General features: G+C 38.5%; 1 protein-coding gene across 1 annotated transcript in view; it reads right to left on the bottom strand.

Moving 5' to 3' along the window:
- Window positions 1–15,499, bottom strand: part of KCNH1 (potassium voltage-gated channel subfamily H member 1) — a 179,647-nt gene that overhangs the window by 70,303 nt on the left and 93,845 nt on the right. Inside the window, exon 10 of the mRNA XM_032185662.1 lies at window positions 608–804. Coding sequence (XP_032041553.1) covers window positions 608–804 — 197 coding nt within the window. The remainder of the gene's footprint in view (window positions 1–607; window positions 805–15,499) is intronic.

Genomic DNA, 15,499 nt, shown 5'->3' with positions numbered 1-15,499 from the left:
TGATGATTCACATTTGACAAAACACCTTGAACTGGAACACAGGAAGAAATTAAGACAGCCAAAATATCAAGGATAAGAAAATGGAAGCATTAATTAGATGGGCAAAGTAATTTCAAAACGTGATTGATAATAAAAGAAAAAACTCTTGATAGAATCAGTCATGCTCCTATTACTTTTTCACTGTGATTGCAGTTGTTGATTTTTATTTTACATTATTAGATTTCACACCTTCTCTTCCACCTTCCTTGTAACTTCAGGCAACACCCTTAACATCTTTGTAGCTGTTTTACAAATTAACGTAGTTAACACTATTTAATCATAAGTACATGACAGTTTGCAAATATGCTGAAATCTGCCCAATTCATAGAAAAGTAAAACTTCCAGATATAATCAGACCATCTCCCTTTAAAATTAGCACTGGAATAAATGCTTATGGCTTTTGACTGTACGTGTTAGCCACGTCACTTAAGCAAGCTCTGAAAAAATATCTTGAAGAGAGGCTACAAAGAATGCCAGATTTTGCACAACTTAGGTTTTCATACAGACAGTGCATCTTTTATATAAAAGTGATCTTTTATAGAGCATGTTAAAAATCAAATCTACTTACCCTTTTTCTCAAGTTGTAAGTCAAAATAAGATTTCTGGAGAAGGAATGTGAAAAGGCTGTATAGAACTCCAGCACTTTCTGCAAGGCATCTCTCTTAATCACATGAAGATCACAGTAGGTCAAAGCCCTTACGTTAGCACAGGACTGGGCAAGGGTAGACTCCTTCCAGAAGACATCACCAAAAACATCTCCTTTGCCTACAGAAAAGAAGCAAGCAGCATTGCTTTCAATAATGATGCTATTTCTGCCAAGAATATAAAAGAACATACATCTCCTCTATGGGGTCAAGGTTCTTCTATACTATGCACTCAGAAAAAAAATCTGCCTGAAAACAAAATCAAGAAAAACACTTATTTCTTGGTTCATATTCTCTTCTGATCCCTTTCAAATAGATTAATCGAGAAGAAATGCCCTTTCCCTTTCTTCCTGTAACTGACATGAAAAGGGTTTGTTTCTTACATCTATGTTGTCAAGTTTTCTTAACCTGGCTAAGTATCACCCACTACTGTGCCAATAAGCTCATCTTGTATGTCAGTGCACCTACGGGCTGTAACAAAACACTACTATACATCAGTATACACCAGAATTCAGGTAAGCTTGGTCTAGTTTCCTAGATCATCAGTGGAATAATCCACCTTTACCACAGCTCTGGGGGCTTTTCAGCTGGTACGTCACAAAAAAAATCTTTCAGTAGCTGTGCATGTGTGCACTCTACAATACAGTGAAGATTTAAGGTAACAAACAGTGTGGTCCAAAACAAGTACAGGTGATGTTATTAAAGTAATACTGAGGAGACAAGAATATTCAGTTATTACATACAGAAAGATAGAAAATAGGCCATTTCCTTACAACCTTCTCGTAAGAGTCCCTATGTCTTAATGAGCTTGGAGACAGCCAGTGACATTCCTACTGAGAAATACTACAGCAAAGACATTTGTACGAATCTAGGCACTACAACACGGTGCAAGTATACCAAAATCTGCCTGAGCAGAAGCCCCCAGTGAGGATTTCAATGGTTATACGCCAGCTCAGGATGGGCACAGAAGGGGTGTTTAGGAGAAAGTTACAAGCTGCTTTGAAGGGCAATGGTCACTATTTTTCCCATTTTCTGACATATATTGCTAACAGGATAAGAATATTCAGCTGTTCTCTTGATAATGAATAACTACACTGTTCTCGTTTTGAATGGTGCTTTTCTCTTAAATCTGCTGTGTTATGTCAGCACTGCAAATCTCTTCTAAGACAAAGCAACAAAAGAAATGCACTCACAACGTCTACTAAGTTGTGGTAGGGATGTGTCAGATGGTCCCTTGCCTTGCAAGTAATATTTTTGCCTGTAGTAGTTCTTAAAGCCAAAGCATCACGATACATATTAGTTTATTGACTTCACCTGTGTCTTTTTAGATTTTATTCCCTAAATAAGTAGTCAAGCATAAAAATCTACATGAAAATCAAGAGAACTATCATGAACAAAGAGGTCAAGATGCCTTCTAAATTTAACCCAGAGAGCCCAGGTCATCTCTTGAGCTGTACCTCCACCATTACGTGATGTCTTCTTCAGACACTAAGCATCTTCTCTTTGAGGAGAAGCTACCATCCTGATGACACGCTACACTGTAGCATAATAACTGTGCTCCCAGTCTTCCACAAAATGCCTGTGCAATCCACCTGCCAGGGACCAGTTTTTCCTTGAATGCTTTGTAGGAGTGTAATGTCTTTCCTTTTCTAATGCATATATCCACTGAAACCACCTGTACCAGAAGCACATTTTTCCCCACAAAGCTGGGCAAAAACACCATAATGATATCCTTTTTACCACTGCTCCTTTACATAGGACAGTGCCGACATCCAGAAATACTACAAAGGCTGTGTATCAGTAAAAATGGTGGTGGTGCAATAGGTCAGTGCAATAAGCAACTTTTCATTTTTAATGGCATTGACTTTTCACATTTTCAATTATTTAAACACATGCTTTTACAGTAGATACCTTAAAAATTGTAAAGAAATGGAAAAGAAAATTATAAAATAGCTTCCATGCACTTAAAATAGATCATCGTCCACGAGGCATTTAGACAGAGAAACACACAATGTATTCAAAATTGAAGTGAAACGACTTTTATGCACCATAAAAACTGATATGCTTCACTGGATGAAAATGGATTGTTTGCCTTTGGAATAAATATGCTTTTACTTGCAATCTTCCAGGCAATTAGCTAAACAACTGTTTTAATTAACGCTCTGGAATCTATCAAGTATAGAAATGTGCCATCACTGATGAGCAACAGTCAGAGCTGGTAGTCCAAGCATAACGGAGTGAAATTCCAGCTTGTTTCTAAGCCTCAATCTTAGTATCTCCAGACAAGTTTCCCTACCTTAAAATGACAATAGTTATTTTACTGCCCCACAGCAGCACGAAGACTAATCAGTACAAGGCAACTACAAACACTACGGTGCTGCTTTGCCTATATAGGAAATGACACACCACACACGAGTTAGTTAGGTTTTACCCTAAAAATTTAACTTTGCTTTTTACAGTCATGTCCTTTGCCTGTGCCAGCAGCCCCAGTTTCCCCTTCTTATATGCAGTTTTCCCAAACCTCTCTGTGCTGTGGCTGCCTGCCACCCCAAGGAAGGCGCTCCCAGCTGCTTCCCACTTGCAGCAAGGAGCAGCACACTGCATCTGCTGGGTGCTCACTTAGCCAAACCAGAGTAAAGTAATACGTGAGTCAAAAGCTGAGTCAGATCACAGAAGCCTCACACTTTAAGAAGCAAAGCAGGCTAAAACAAGAAGTTGTACAGTTTTCAATCATTAACAATTTCCTTGAAGTTAATAGAGTTAACAGCCAGCGCTCTAGATGAAAATCAATGCGACATTATGGTTAGATTTCCAAAGCGAGGCAGACTTGCAAGCATCACACTACTTTATTTCTGTCAAGCACATCTTTAAATGATGCATAGTTAATGCATCAATCCCGATTGTCAGACTCTAAGAAAACTTGCAACTTTCATAGAAGAGTGGGGGCAGTGGAGAAGGAGCACTTGGAAATCTTTTCAGTAAGCAGGAATTAAATTTCCACCCAGAAGTATCTGTTCTGGATTATAACATTGTCCTCCTGCATGTAATAAGGAAGTGTGTACCACCTCCCTTCATTTACATGTTTTCCATAAAGAAAGAACAATCACTTGGAAAAAGGGAAGGAAAAAAAAAAAAAAAAGAAAAAAAAAAAAAGAGGTCAAGTGGCTGTTTTATCAAAAACATTTGCAATTGGAAAGAAAGAAGAGTAAGGTAGCACTTCTAAACATGTCAGAATGTGTTTGGCAAAGTCTAAGGCATCATTAGAGAACCTGAATGAAACGCCTACGTTTACATACAACTCCAGGATTTTTACATCTCGCCTTACCTCTGAAGAAAGATTAAAAAGCAAGGGAAATGCAGATGGTCATTTGTTTGTCAGTACTTTGCATTTCTCATTCCCAGTTCGCTGAATTCCAGGCCTTTGCCAGGAACACTATCTGTCAATCACACTTGAAGTTGATGATCTAAGCTTTTACCATCAATCATTTATATTCCCTGCTGGATTTGTGGGCTGAGAACCTTTTCCACTGTCAGCTCAGCATGAACTGGAAAAACGAATAGCTTAACTGCCTTTCATGTTTGCTTGTTTGTGTTAATTATAAGTCCCCAAACCCTGATAAACTTAAACTCTGAGGAATTATTTCATAAAACCAGCACTTTCTGTTTCTGTACTTATTCTCTCCAAGTCTTTTCCCCATAGCAAATTTACTGTTCACCTTGAAGCGAAAGGAGGATTTCTGTTACCGCTGCAAATTCACCCTGAGTCAGGCAAAAGGTCAACCCAAATTCACTCTCCTAAAAGCAGCACCCAGAATCAAGATCTCATTATTGCAATCTAGCCAAATTTTTTGCTGATTCTATTCAACAACAGAAGCATGCTTTATATATTGCCATGATGTGCCTACCAGACCTACACCTATCTTCAGGAGTGCAAATGTGAGGTATCAAAGAGTTCTCAAACAGAAGATATTCCACTCTACTCATAAAATATGACCCAATGTGAAATATTTCGATTGACAATACACATAAGATGACCTTCAGGTTCTGGGTGTCTGGGAGTTGTGGTATGGCTTTGGTGTGATGCTAATAATAGGAGCTGGGTGAGGAAATGTCAGGGATTTGTACACTGAAGGTCTTCCAAGTCAGCATGGACTTTCATGGGATTCACACCAATCCAAGGATTTTCAGCACATCAACCAAAATATTTATCTTAAAATCATTCTCAAATCAACAGTAATAGCTGTTACAACAGCTCACACCAGAATCTGGCACAGGTCCCTTCTAGACTTGCCTTCATTAGGCAAGATGCTAATGAAATTTAAAAACAAGAACAACAAAAACAAAAACAAACAAACAAACAAAAAACAAAACAACCAAAACAAACAACTTGCTCTGATTTTCTCTGTTTTTGTTGTTGTGTGCTTTTGATTATTTGTTTATTTTCAGTCTCCTGAGCAGGTATGAACAGAACCACAGGATGTGAAGTTATCCCATAGTGCAGGGACCTACCAGTGGTATTCAAGCAAAATTCCACTAAGGACAGTATATTTACCCCTGGTGTTCAAAGCTAGTGATGCAAGACTTGGGTCATCCCCTCAGTGACTAGCACTTGTCTGCTTAGCTAGAATTGAAAATCTTCCCCTCTCCTCTCTTCCTTATCTGAACATGACATGCAAATTAAATTTTCCCATTTTACAGAGAGAAGAAAGATTCAAGGAAAGCAGAAGCACCAGAGCAAAAATAAATTTTCCTCTTGATGGTGCATTGTTTTAGGCAATGAATAACTGCCAGCCAGAAGAAACAGAGCTAGGTGGAGCACACAGCATGTGTCTCACAGATAATGTGCACATTTCGACAGCCACTGAATAGCCTGTAGTTTGGTCCTCCAACACACTACATCGGGCAGGAGATGATGCATGGAAGTGATTTGCTGCTTTAGATTTTCTTAAGACTTCTTAAGTTTGGACCAAGACATGTGATATTATTTTTCATTAACCAGGGGTTTTTAATCACTCTTTTCCTCTAAAAGGCAGGAGGGAAAATAACAACAAAAAATGAGTATTAGTCCCACTGAAATCAAAAGAAATGTTACAATGATAATAAACTAAAATTACACTTCCAGTGATTTGCCAGGTGCATGAATGGAAACACAATGTATCTGTTCATGCTTTAAAGCATAGTTTGCATCAGTTTTGCAGACAGCTTACTATACAACTGCATCAATTTTTTCTGTTAAAGAACGTCACTGTACAAGAAAAAAATGAAAACATTTATTTCAGAGCACTGTCTTGCTGTTTAGCAACAACATGAAATAGTTACAGCTAAGATTTCTATTATTGCTATAATTAATATGTTTATTTGTCTCTCTGAATAGAGTGTGGATTATATTTCAATATTTGACTTACTATGATGAGAAGAACAGCTTTAAAATGTCAGCTGGGCTCTACATGGCTCCCTCACAAAAAGCTAGGAGGCTGCATCAGAATCATTTATCCTTACTTTCTTTTTAGTGGTTACCAAAAAGATGTTATAAAGACATAGCCAGTTTGTAACAAACTCAGAAGACAAGATGTTGCGAGCTTAAATAACTAGTCAAAGGACTAGCCACAAATGTACTTGAAGTTATTTGCATTTGCTAAATAATGGGAAAAACACAGCTCAATGTATGGTGTCACTGCATGGACAGTCCTTGTTCTCTCATCAAAAAACCTACAGGAGGCTCATTTTGCAGTATCCTTGGGGTTCTTCTCTGATGACTTAGAAACAGGTTTTATGCTATAGCTGTTGCCTGAAGCTTACTTTAAAGCCCTCACGTTTGAAATTCTTGTTTCTTTTTTAATTTCAGACAAAAGCATTCACAAGCATTTAAAGTGGATTTTGCCTTCTAAAGTACATAAACATTTTGAAAAACCCATAAAGTTCATAACTATAGTATATTTCACTTTTATTTAATATTTCTAGCATCTCCCTGAGGTTAAATTTAACAATATTGTTTCAGAAACATAAATCTGAGAAAGGTTTTAACGTGAAACTTGGAGAAAACAAATCAAAACATGCAACTGTTCCATGATTTATTTGTTTTCCTGTTTGTTTTTCTCTAAGCTCTTCACACCTGTCTTTGGAGTCTGTATACAAACATGGTGGATAAGCCTTTCCTAAGCCACCCTGAGATATCAAGGAATATGCAGAACAGATGGTTTCATCTTCACCATATCCCAATGTTGGCTGTCAGTGAATGATCAACCACTGTTGCCAGTAGCATGCAAGGTATTACCGTTTTCAAAAGGGGGCTTCTTCCTCACATGGTGGTATCAGACTCTTTAAGAGTAGCTGGCACGTTCTGCAAAAGTGCATTAATTTGTCACAACAAATCATGAAACCATAGAAAAAGTCATCTGATTTGCAGTGTCAAGAAGCTTGCGACTGAGGCCTCTATCCATGGTGTGTCCCCTTTCTTCCCAGGTATTCCAGTAGTTCATTCATTAAGTGGTTTATAAACCATAAATTTGTGTTTCCAATACTTGCACAGGTCCAGTTTTAGGGCATTTATAGATAACAGTGGACAATGGCTGTTTCATAATTCCTACTTTTAATGCTCTGCAAAAACTAGACATTGAACAGGTAATGTCATACAGAAGTCTCAAAATAGCCAATTCCTGATGTCAATTCAAATATCTTCTGGATGTCTTGAGTACAGGGAAAAGGAATTCTCTCTCCAAAAATACCATTTGGAGTAAATCTGTACTTCTCAACAAGAAGTTTCCATGCTGCTCCACCATGAAATTAAAATGTTTTATTACTGTAGACCTTTATTATGCTATAGTTAGATGGTGTCTTTTTAAAAGTTTGGCATGATCTCCACTTCCAATTCTTTTCCTATCAGTGTGCTATTAGGAAAAGTATCCTAACAGTGGACAGGCATTGAGGAAATCAGCTCTAAAAATTGTTTCTTCAGTTGATATTCACTGTATCATTTTATAGAAATATACAGCTTGTCCAACCTGCCTATATATGTCAACCTGAATAAACCAGCACGGTAGAACTACTGAAGATAAAGCTGGATTTTAATTTCAATCTCTCCTTTTTCCAAAAACAGAAACAAACAAAAAAAAAGCGCACAATTGACATCACGTTATTTTATTCAATAGCACAAACAATGCTTTGACGTTAGACACTGTCTGAAAATATTAAGAAAAGTCTAATACCATCCATAATCCAGCACTCACTCCTTAAGCCCAAGAGCACAACAGCTAGACATTTCTGACACAAAGTCAGGTTTACCTGATTTTAAAGCTCAGATGAAAAATAAAGAAATAAGGGATTTTTTCAAAGACTTGGTGTTAAATAATCAACAGGCCCCAAAGGATACACATTCTGAAAACTGATTTGTCCACAAAGCAGTTCAGTCTAGGAAAATCTGAGTGAGCTCAGCTACTGGAGGCAGTATAAAGATAGTGGTTTGGCCTTAGCGCAGTTAACCTCCAACATTTTCAAGCCTGCTGAGAAGCAATCTCCACATAACTGTGTGGAAGATGCAATGCTTTGCCACTGAGAAGGCCTAAGACAGACAATACTTCTGCATTGCTGTTTCCACTCCTTTAAAATAAACCATCCCTCCTGTGCATTTGCCCTTACAATTTGGACTGTCCTATCTGGATGCAAATCTGCCCTGCCAAAACCTGAATCAAGCCTCTTGGGTCTACATCTGAATGAAATTATGGCTAGATGAGTAAGCTAAAACAATTGTGAAGAAAACAAACAATTGTTCTTATAATGCTCCTTTAAGATCGCAATTAGATAAAATTAAATCAGCAGGAATTTCTCCACACAAAGCAAATGGAGCATTTAATATCCTGCTGAAATAAAACATGGCACACCAAGCTCTCCTACGATATCATGTTAAAACCACAGGCTCCAATCTAGTCAATGTTATAGCTTTGTAAATAACAATAAAAGATCTGCTCTTTCAGGACATTCAATTTTCACTTCCTCCAATTTACATGGGACCTTAAAAGTAAATCTACGTGCGACTTACGCAGCTCCCCACCTGCCCCCCAGTGAAAAAGGAAGAGATAAAGATGGTATAGATACAGATTATAGAGAAATAGATGATATATCCATATCCCACTTTCCCTCTAACAAGTGGAAAATAATGCAGTCAGGTCTAGACTACAAATTCCTCTTCCTGACATTCGGTTACTGCATATGTTACTCTCATAATTATGTACTATCCATATTTTGTTTTCCTTTAGCTTTGATAACAGCAAAAGAAATAGAAAAAGCAAACTGTCCTTGTGGAGGGCAATGATTTTCCCTCACAATAAATTACCGCCTTGATTTCCCTTCCTATCTCATTTATGTTTACCTGCCAGCTGAAAGCAAATTATACTCCATGTATGGAAAAATAAGTGTGTGGCCTCCTCCCCTTGGACTGAAAGGGTACTGCCATTTCTTGACAAGCATATAGGAACAGAAGCTAAGGCTGACACATGGCAGGGAAGGTGGTTACTTACACCTACAGGCAGCTGTAGTCCTAATATTTCTGCTTGCTTTCGTGTAGGATTCTGCCACAGGTTTTTAAGATGGGGACAGGGAACCACCACTTTCTTGGGATGGTGGAGTAAACCCAATAATTTCTTCATTGCCTCTCCATTTTCTATGTACACTGTGAAACAGGATCCAACTCATTTTAGCAGATGCCTTTGCAATACCACCAGCCACTGTACACTTGCAGAGACACACATGTACGGTGCAGGGACAACACTGTTCCCAACTCATCGCAGTCAAGGCCATATCTGACATTCAGCCATTGAAGTCCCTCTGCACTATTACAGTCATGATCATTTTTTTCAACTATAAAAAAGAGGAAATTGCTGCATTAGTTGGTCGAAGACTACAGAGCAGACAAGTACTACAGGGTTCAAAATTCAGGGATGTGCTCTTGTGGATGGCTACAGCACGTCTAAGTCTAAAAGCAGGTCAACAATCTTAATGGCTTTCCATTAAGTCCCATAAACTTGATTTAAAAAAAAAAAAAAAAAAAAAAAAAAGAGAGAGAGAGAATGAGGAGAGTGCAAAATGGCTCAAATCCTTCCCTCTTTAGGCAAACAGATCTGCCTCAATCTGTTCAGTGCAATCCAGGCTACAAACAAGCTAGCTACAGCATGCAATGGTGCAAAAATCTCTTCAGCCATGATTAATCTCAGCTGAACCCAGTGATATGAGAAATAAATAAATAAAGTATTCTATTCTTATTCCCCTTTCCCATTCAAGTTCTGGGGCCATATTACATAAGGGGAAATTATACCTAGTCCTCTGCTGATTCCATCCCTTATAAACAGCCATTCACAATCAGAATGCATTTTAGCAGCACACACATCATGCAAATAATGTTTTCAAATTCTTTCTCAGGCCACTGTCAGTTACAAGTCAGCCAAGCCTGTGGCTGTACCAAGGAGACCTGTAGGCATTCCTGAGTGCAACTGTACAGTAATGCACTCAGAACAAGGCAGCCAGGAACCAAATTACAGGACAATCCACAATGGGGAACGGCCATTTTCTTGTTGAACTGTGATGCTGGATTAATAAATCTATTTTGAAGCTTAATCTTCTTCATGTTGTCTTATGACTTTTGGATGACTTACTATGACAGTCATCAGGCTGTAGATCAGCACACCTCAAAAGCCGTGCACAATTCTCCAACCTGCCGATGAGACTGGGACTCTTTACTCTTGTTCAGGACAAACAAGGAAGGATCCTATCTACCTGCCTGAAATCTGACAAATGTTATAAGTGTCTCTTGTGGGAAAAATAAGTGTACATACAAAGGTCTCTATTGACTTTTTACATCACACATCATTCTACTAATACTAATAGCTGATCTCTAAACAGGGTCCACAGACCAAATTTTAACACCACTGTGGGACAGCATGGGATGCAATTCATTAATACTCTTTGCTAAACCAAAAGTCAATTAAAAAGTTTATTCCTTTGAAAGTTCTTAGCTCAAACAAGGATAGTAAAAACACAATAAATGCAAAACAGCTGGGATGCAAGGCCTGGGAATAAATTGCTTTACTCTTGGGATAAACTGTTTTCTGTGGTGGTTTTGTTTTTCTTTTTAAACTAAACCTTCTAATAAATGTTATTTTTCTCATCCGTTGCTCAGCTCTGAAGACCACAGTGGTTTTATAGGCTTCGTTTTTAATTGTTAAACAAAGGCTTAAAGTCTCCCAGTCTAATCAAATCTTTACGACTAACCTCACTACCCGTGTACACAGCCCCCCCTTGCAGTTCAGCAACTTTGAACAACTCACAGAAGTGAAGAAGTGCTGCCTAGTCAGGCCCTCTGGGAGTCATTAATTGACAGCTTTTGCAGCAGTCTGAAAATTTAAGGACAAGACGCTATTTTATAGAAAAACAGCTCGTCACCCTAATTTCAAGGTTCATCTCTCAGTTTCAGTCTTTTACTGAAATGCTTTTCCAAATGTCAAAGATGACCCCAGTTTCAAACAGAATGGGTCGGATCCAACCTGGGTCAAAGAATCAGTTGTTTCCTACACTAGGATTTTCTGTTCAATCTTGGAGTACAACCAGGTCAAGCAGTTCTAATTTAGAATTGATTTTCTACTAAAATCAAAAATGGCACTCTTGACCATTCAGGTATTTGTACATTTATATCAACACAACTTAAACTGTTTTCTAACAAGGCCTCCTATCCTCTCTTTCACTGTATTTCTAGAAGATATTTATAAGAAGTTAAGTTTACTACTATTTCACGATTTTATTATTATTATTACAGTTTTATATAAATTTCTGATGCACACATGCAATTGGAAAGATAACACAAGAACCCGTACTTCCTCTTATAATTGTGAGGAGAGATTAAAAAGGTCCAGACTAGAAGGCCTCAGGAAAGTGCCCTGTCAGCCTCAGCAATGGCATATGGCATCTGCTCAGCCAGATTTCTAGCAGTTTCTTGATTACAGCAGTTCTAACAATTATGTTATCATGCTGAATTAAGGAAATGCATACCTTCATAGTGTAAAAAATACAAAAAGTGCATTGAAAGACAGTTCTGATTCTCAAGCTTCCCTAAATTAAGAAACAACTGCTAGCTAGGCTGGCATAATTCATGCTCTTACTACCTTTTTGCCTGCATATCTCAAAGAAAGCTGCAGCCAGATCTTATGGCCTCTACCCGAAACACATTTAATTCAGGGGCAATCTTTTCAAGATACTCATTACATTAAAATCCAGCACATCTCTCCTGAGCATGAGTAAATTTTAACTTTTCAGTGACCTGTGACAAGGTCAGGTTTTCAGAAGGCCAGGGGATCGGCCCAAAGGGTCTGCTCCAAAGCAGAGAACCCAGCGCTGCCAAATGAAGCGCACAGAAGTGGCTGATTGTTTTTTAGCAGCGACAAAATAACCCATTTCCCCTAACCGCATTTGGATAAATGGGGAAGTTTTTAAGCAGCAGTAGTTCAAATAGATAAGTCCGTCTCAGACGGATAAAGCAGCAACAGCCCAAATGGGTAAGGCTTAGAAAAGTTAAAAGCAAAGCCAAGTTGAAAACAGCCTCTTAATGGAAGTTCTGCATGACCTATGCTTTGCTCGGCTCTCTTCAGGGCAGGGACTGGGTGATTTGTCTCTGCCTTCGTAAAGTGATGAGTGCGATGAGTGCACCTCAGCGCTTCATCCTAGGCAATAACAACCATATAAATGGAAGAAGAGAGAGCTACAGAAAACTGAATTGTATTTCATCCAGGCTGCTTCCCACTAGCTAATCATCACTGCTACTTAATTCTCCTCATAACCTACACATTAACGTAAAAAAACACAGCGGTACAGTGGCTTGCCTTGCTACGTCTTGCTTTTTTTCCTCATTCATATTAAAATGAATCACAATACATAAATCATCTTGCTTAAAAGCAATTTTCTATTGGAGGGGGGGAAGGGGAAGGGATTGTTTTGTTTTTAATTATTTTTTATTTCTTTGACACATCAAGTCTAAAGACTGTGTTACATGACTGTTAGTAATTTCTTTACTTCAGTAGAAATTTTGGATAGAATCAAAAAAATGCATCTTTCATCCCAACAAATCAAACCTAATACAAAATACCTCAATTTGTTCAAACTTTTACTGTAAATGTTGCAGAGAAATTTTTTGAAGTTCATACATTTTGTGTTTGTCTCTTAGTCAAATTAACAAGGAATGCAATCTAAGGTGACACACATGCAAAAAAAAAAAATTACTTTTTTTTTCATTTCTGACCAAGTACAATTTCTTCTAACTCAAGTATTAACCCAAGTCAGTCAAAATCAGTTCTTTGTTATAAGAACATAAGCCTGGTCTGAGAATATACCTCTCACATGGGTATTAGAACCAAGCTGGATGGACACAATCGCACACATTACACTCCAAACTCCAAGGCTACATGACAGACATTTATATGCTAGTCTGCAAGGCTACATGATTTCAAAACTTGAAAATTTTTCATATGAATTGGATCCTTTAAGGCTTAAGTGTAGTTTACCTTTGGTTTATATAACACTGTGCAGCAGTCACACAGTAATTTAGAGATGCAATTTATTTCTCTATTGTATGGAAGATACAGGCTACATTACAAATTGCAAAGGTTGCTTTATTAAGTGACAGCCAAAGCTGAGCAAATAATTCACCTTGGATAATTTATACACTTTATTTTTATTTCAAGAATGTCTGTGAGGAGATTACAGTCACTCTGACGTATCTGTTAACTGAAATTACCGTACAGAATTCCTCACGTGGTTAGCTGTTACATGCCAGATGTTCAGAGCTGTGCTTCATTGTGACTGGCAAACAAAACTTATGGAATTGGCTGTTCTGGCTGAATGATCACCAACAATCATGTTTCTTGTACAATGCAGAATTTATTTTTTTTCCTTGAGTGCTCGTTTTATCTGGTGTGCTTTTATCAAATGCTTGGCAAGTTTAGCTGAACATGAAATTTAAAAAAAAAAAAAAATCATTGCTGTTCTACTGATAAGAAAACTGTGACTGAACAGAAGTTAGGCAGGAAATCTTGGCCTATCTCCTGCAGCATCCTCAGTAATGTGGTTCTTACATTACACGATTCTAAAGGAGAAAACTCCTACTGATTCAGAATAGGGAACAACTTCAGTTAACTACATCATTTCTTATTTGCATGGAAAAATCTCCAATGGATGGCTTCACAACCTCTGTGTGTGTGTGCACACGTGAGTGAAAGGAAAAAAACCTTTCTTAGACCAGAAGAAACTGAAACACAAAAATTGATATACACTTACCCAAAACAAAATCTTGCCAAATCACACTGAACCCACTTCATTTTGCTTTCATTTCTGACTACTAGATTTATACAGAAAATGACAGAGCATCAACTTCCATGGGAGCCAGAGAACTGGCTCCAAATTTCCAATAAAAGGTGTGGAGAGAAAAGGATCAGTTGCTACTGTCCCAGGAGAAAAACAACATAAAATATTTCTATTCACTCAAATACCAAGGGATCGGCCTCATTTATCTGTAGCCATCACTCTGCAGCAGCAGAGATTAGCAGTTCAGGTTTCCTTAATGTTGATTTTACAAGGAATCTGGGCTGAATGTTTTCTAAACTGAACATTATGATAAAACATGGAAAGTACTGTTAAAGATAAGGAGGAAACATATCTTTAAAAGGCATTTTGAAAACCCTACTTCAATATTTTTTTACTCACGCTGATTAAATGGAACAGCAAGTTTTTCCTGAGCTTTTCTCCCTGTGATGGACACAGGAGGAGGCATTGTGGGATACAAAATGACCCAAACTGAGAGGTTTTAATTTGTTCTACATTTGCCATGTTAATTCATGGCAACTCAGAACATTAAAAGGTAGTAAGCTTTTGATGTCCAACTTAGAAAATCATAGAATCACTAAATGGTTTGGACCAGAAGAGACCTTAAAGACCATCTAACTCCAACTCCCTGCCATGTGCAGGGACACCTCCCACCAGACCAGGCTGCCCAAAGCCCCATCCAGTCTGGCCTTGAACACCTCCAGGGATGGAGCATCCACAGCTTCTCTGGGCAGCCTGTGCCAGTGCCTCACCACCCTCTGAGTGAAGAATTTCTTCCTTACATCTAATTTAAACCTACCCTCTTATAAAGACATTCCCCCTTGTCCTGTCACTCCACCCCCTGACAAAGAGTCCCTCCCCAGATTTCCTGTAGCCCCCCTTTAGGTACTGGCCACTGTAAGGTCTCCCTGGAGCCTTCTCCTGTCCAGGCTGAACAACCCCAACTCCTTCAGCCTGTCTTCATATGAGAGGTGCTCCAGCCCTCTGAGCATCCTCATGACCTCCTCTGGACCCATTCTAATAGGTCTGTGTCTGTCTTGTGCTCTGGGGGCCCAGAGCTGAACGCAGTGCTCCAGATGGGTTCTCACAAAAGCAAAGTAGAGGGGATTCAACCTTTGATGCAGACCAGGACACATTTGGCTTTCTGGACTGCAAGCACATGTTGCTGGCTCGTGTTGATTTTTTAATCAACCAACATTCCCAAGTCCTTCTCCTCAGGGTTGCTCTCAATCCATTCTCCGCTCAGCATGTATTTGCACTTGGGAGCAGTTGTTAGTATCAAACAGCACTAAATTACACAGCTGATTCCAGAACACAAAAGAATTAGTTACCCCACTACTTTTCACCTTTTTAGATTCTTGTGTAGTACAAAATATCATGAACTTGATTCCTCAGGACATGAAATTCACACTATGCTGTATATGCAATCCTGTTCAGAAGTAGAGGAAAAGCGAACTCTG

The sequence above is a fragment of the Aythya fuligula genome, chromosome 3 (genome assembly GCF_009819795.1).
Source record: "Aythya fuligula isolate bAytFul2 chromosome 3, bAytFul2.pri, whole genome shotgun sequence".
Classification (NCBI taxonomy): Eukaryota; Metazoa; Chordata; class Aves; order Anseriformes; family Anatidae; genus Aythya; species Aythya fuligula.
Note: the sequence above shows the minus strand (reverse complement) of the source record. Positions and strands in the feature narration are given on the sequence as shown.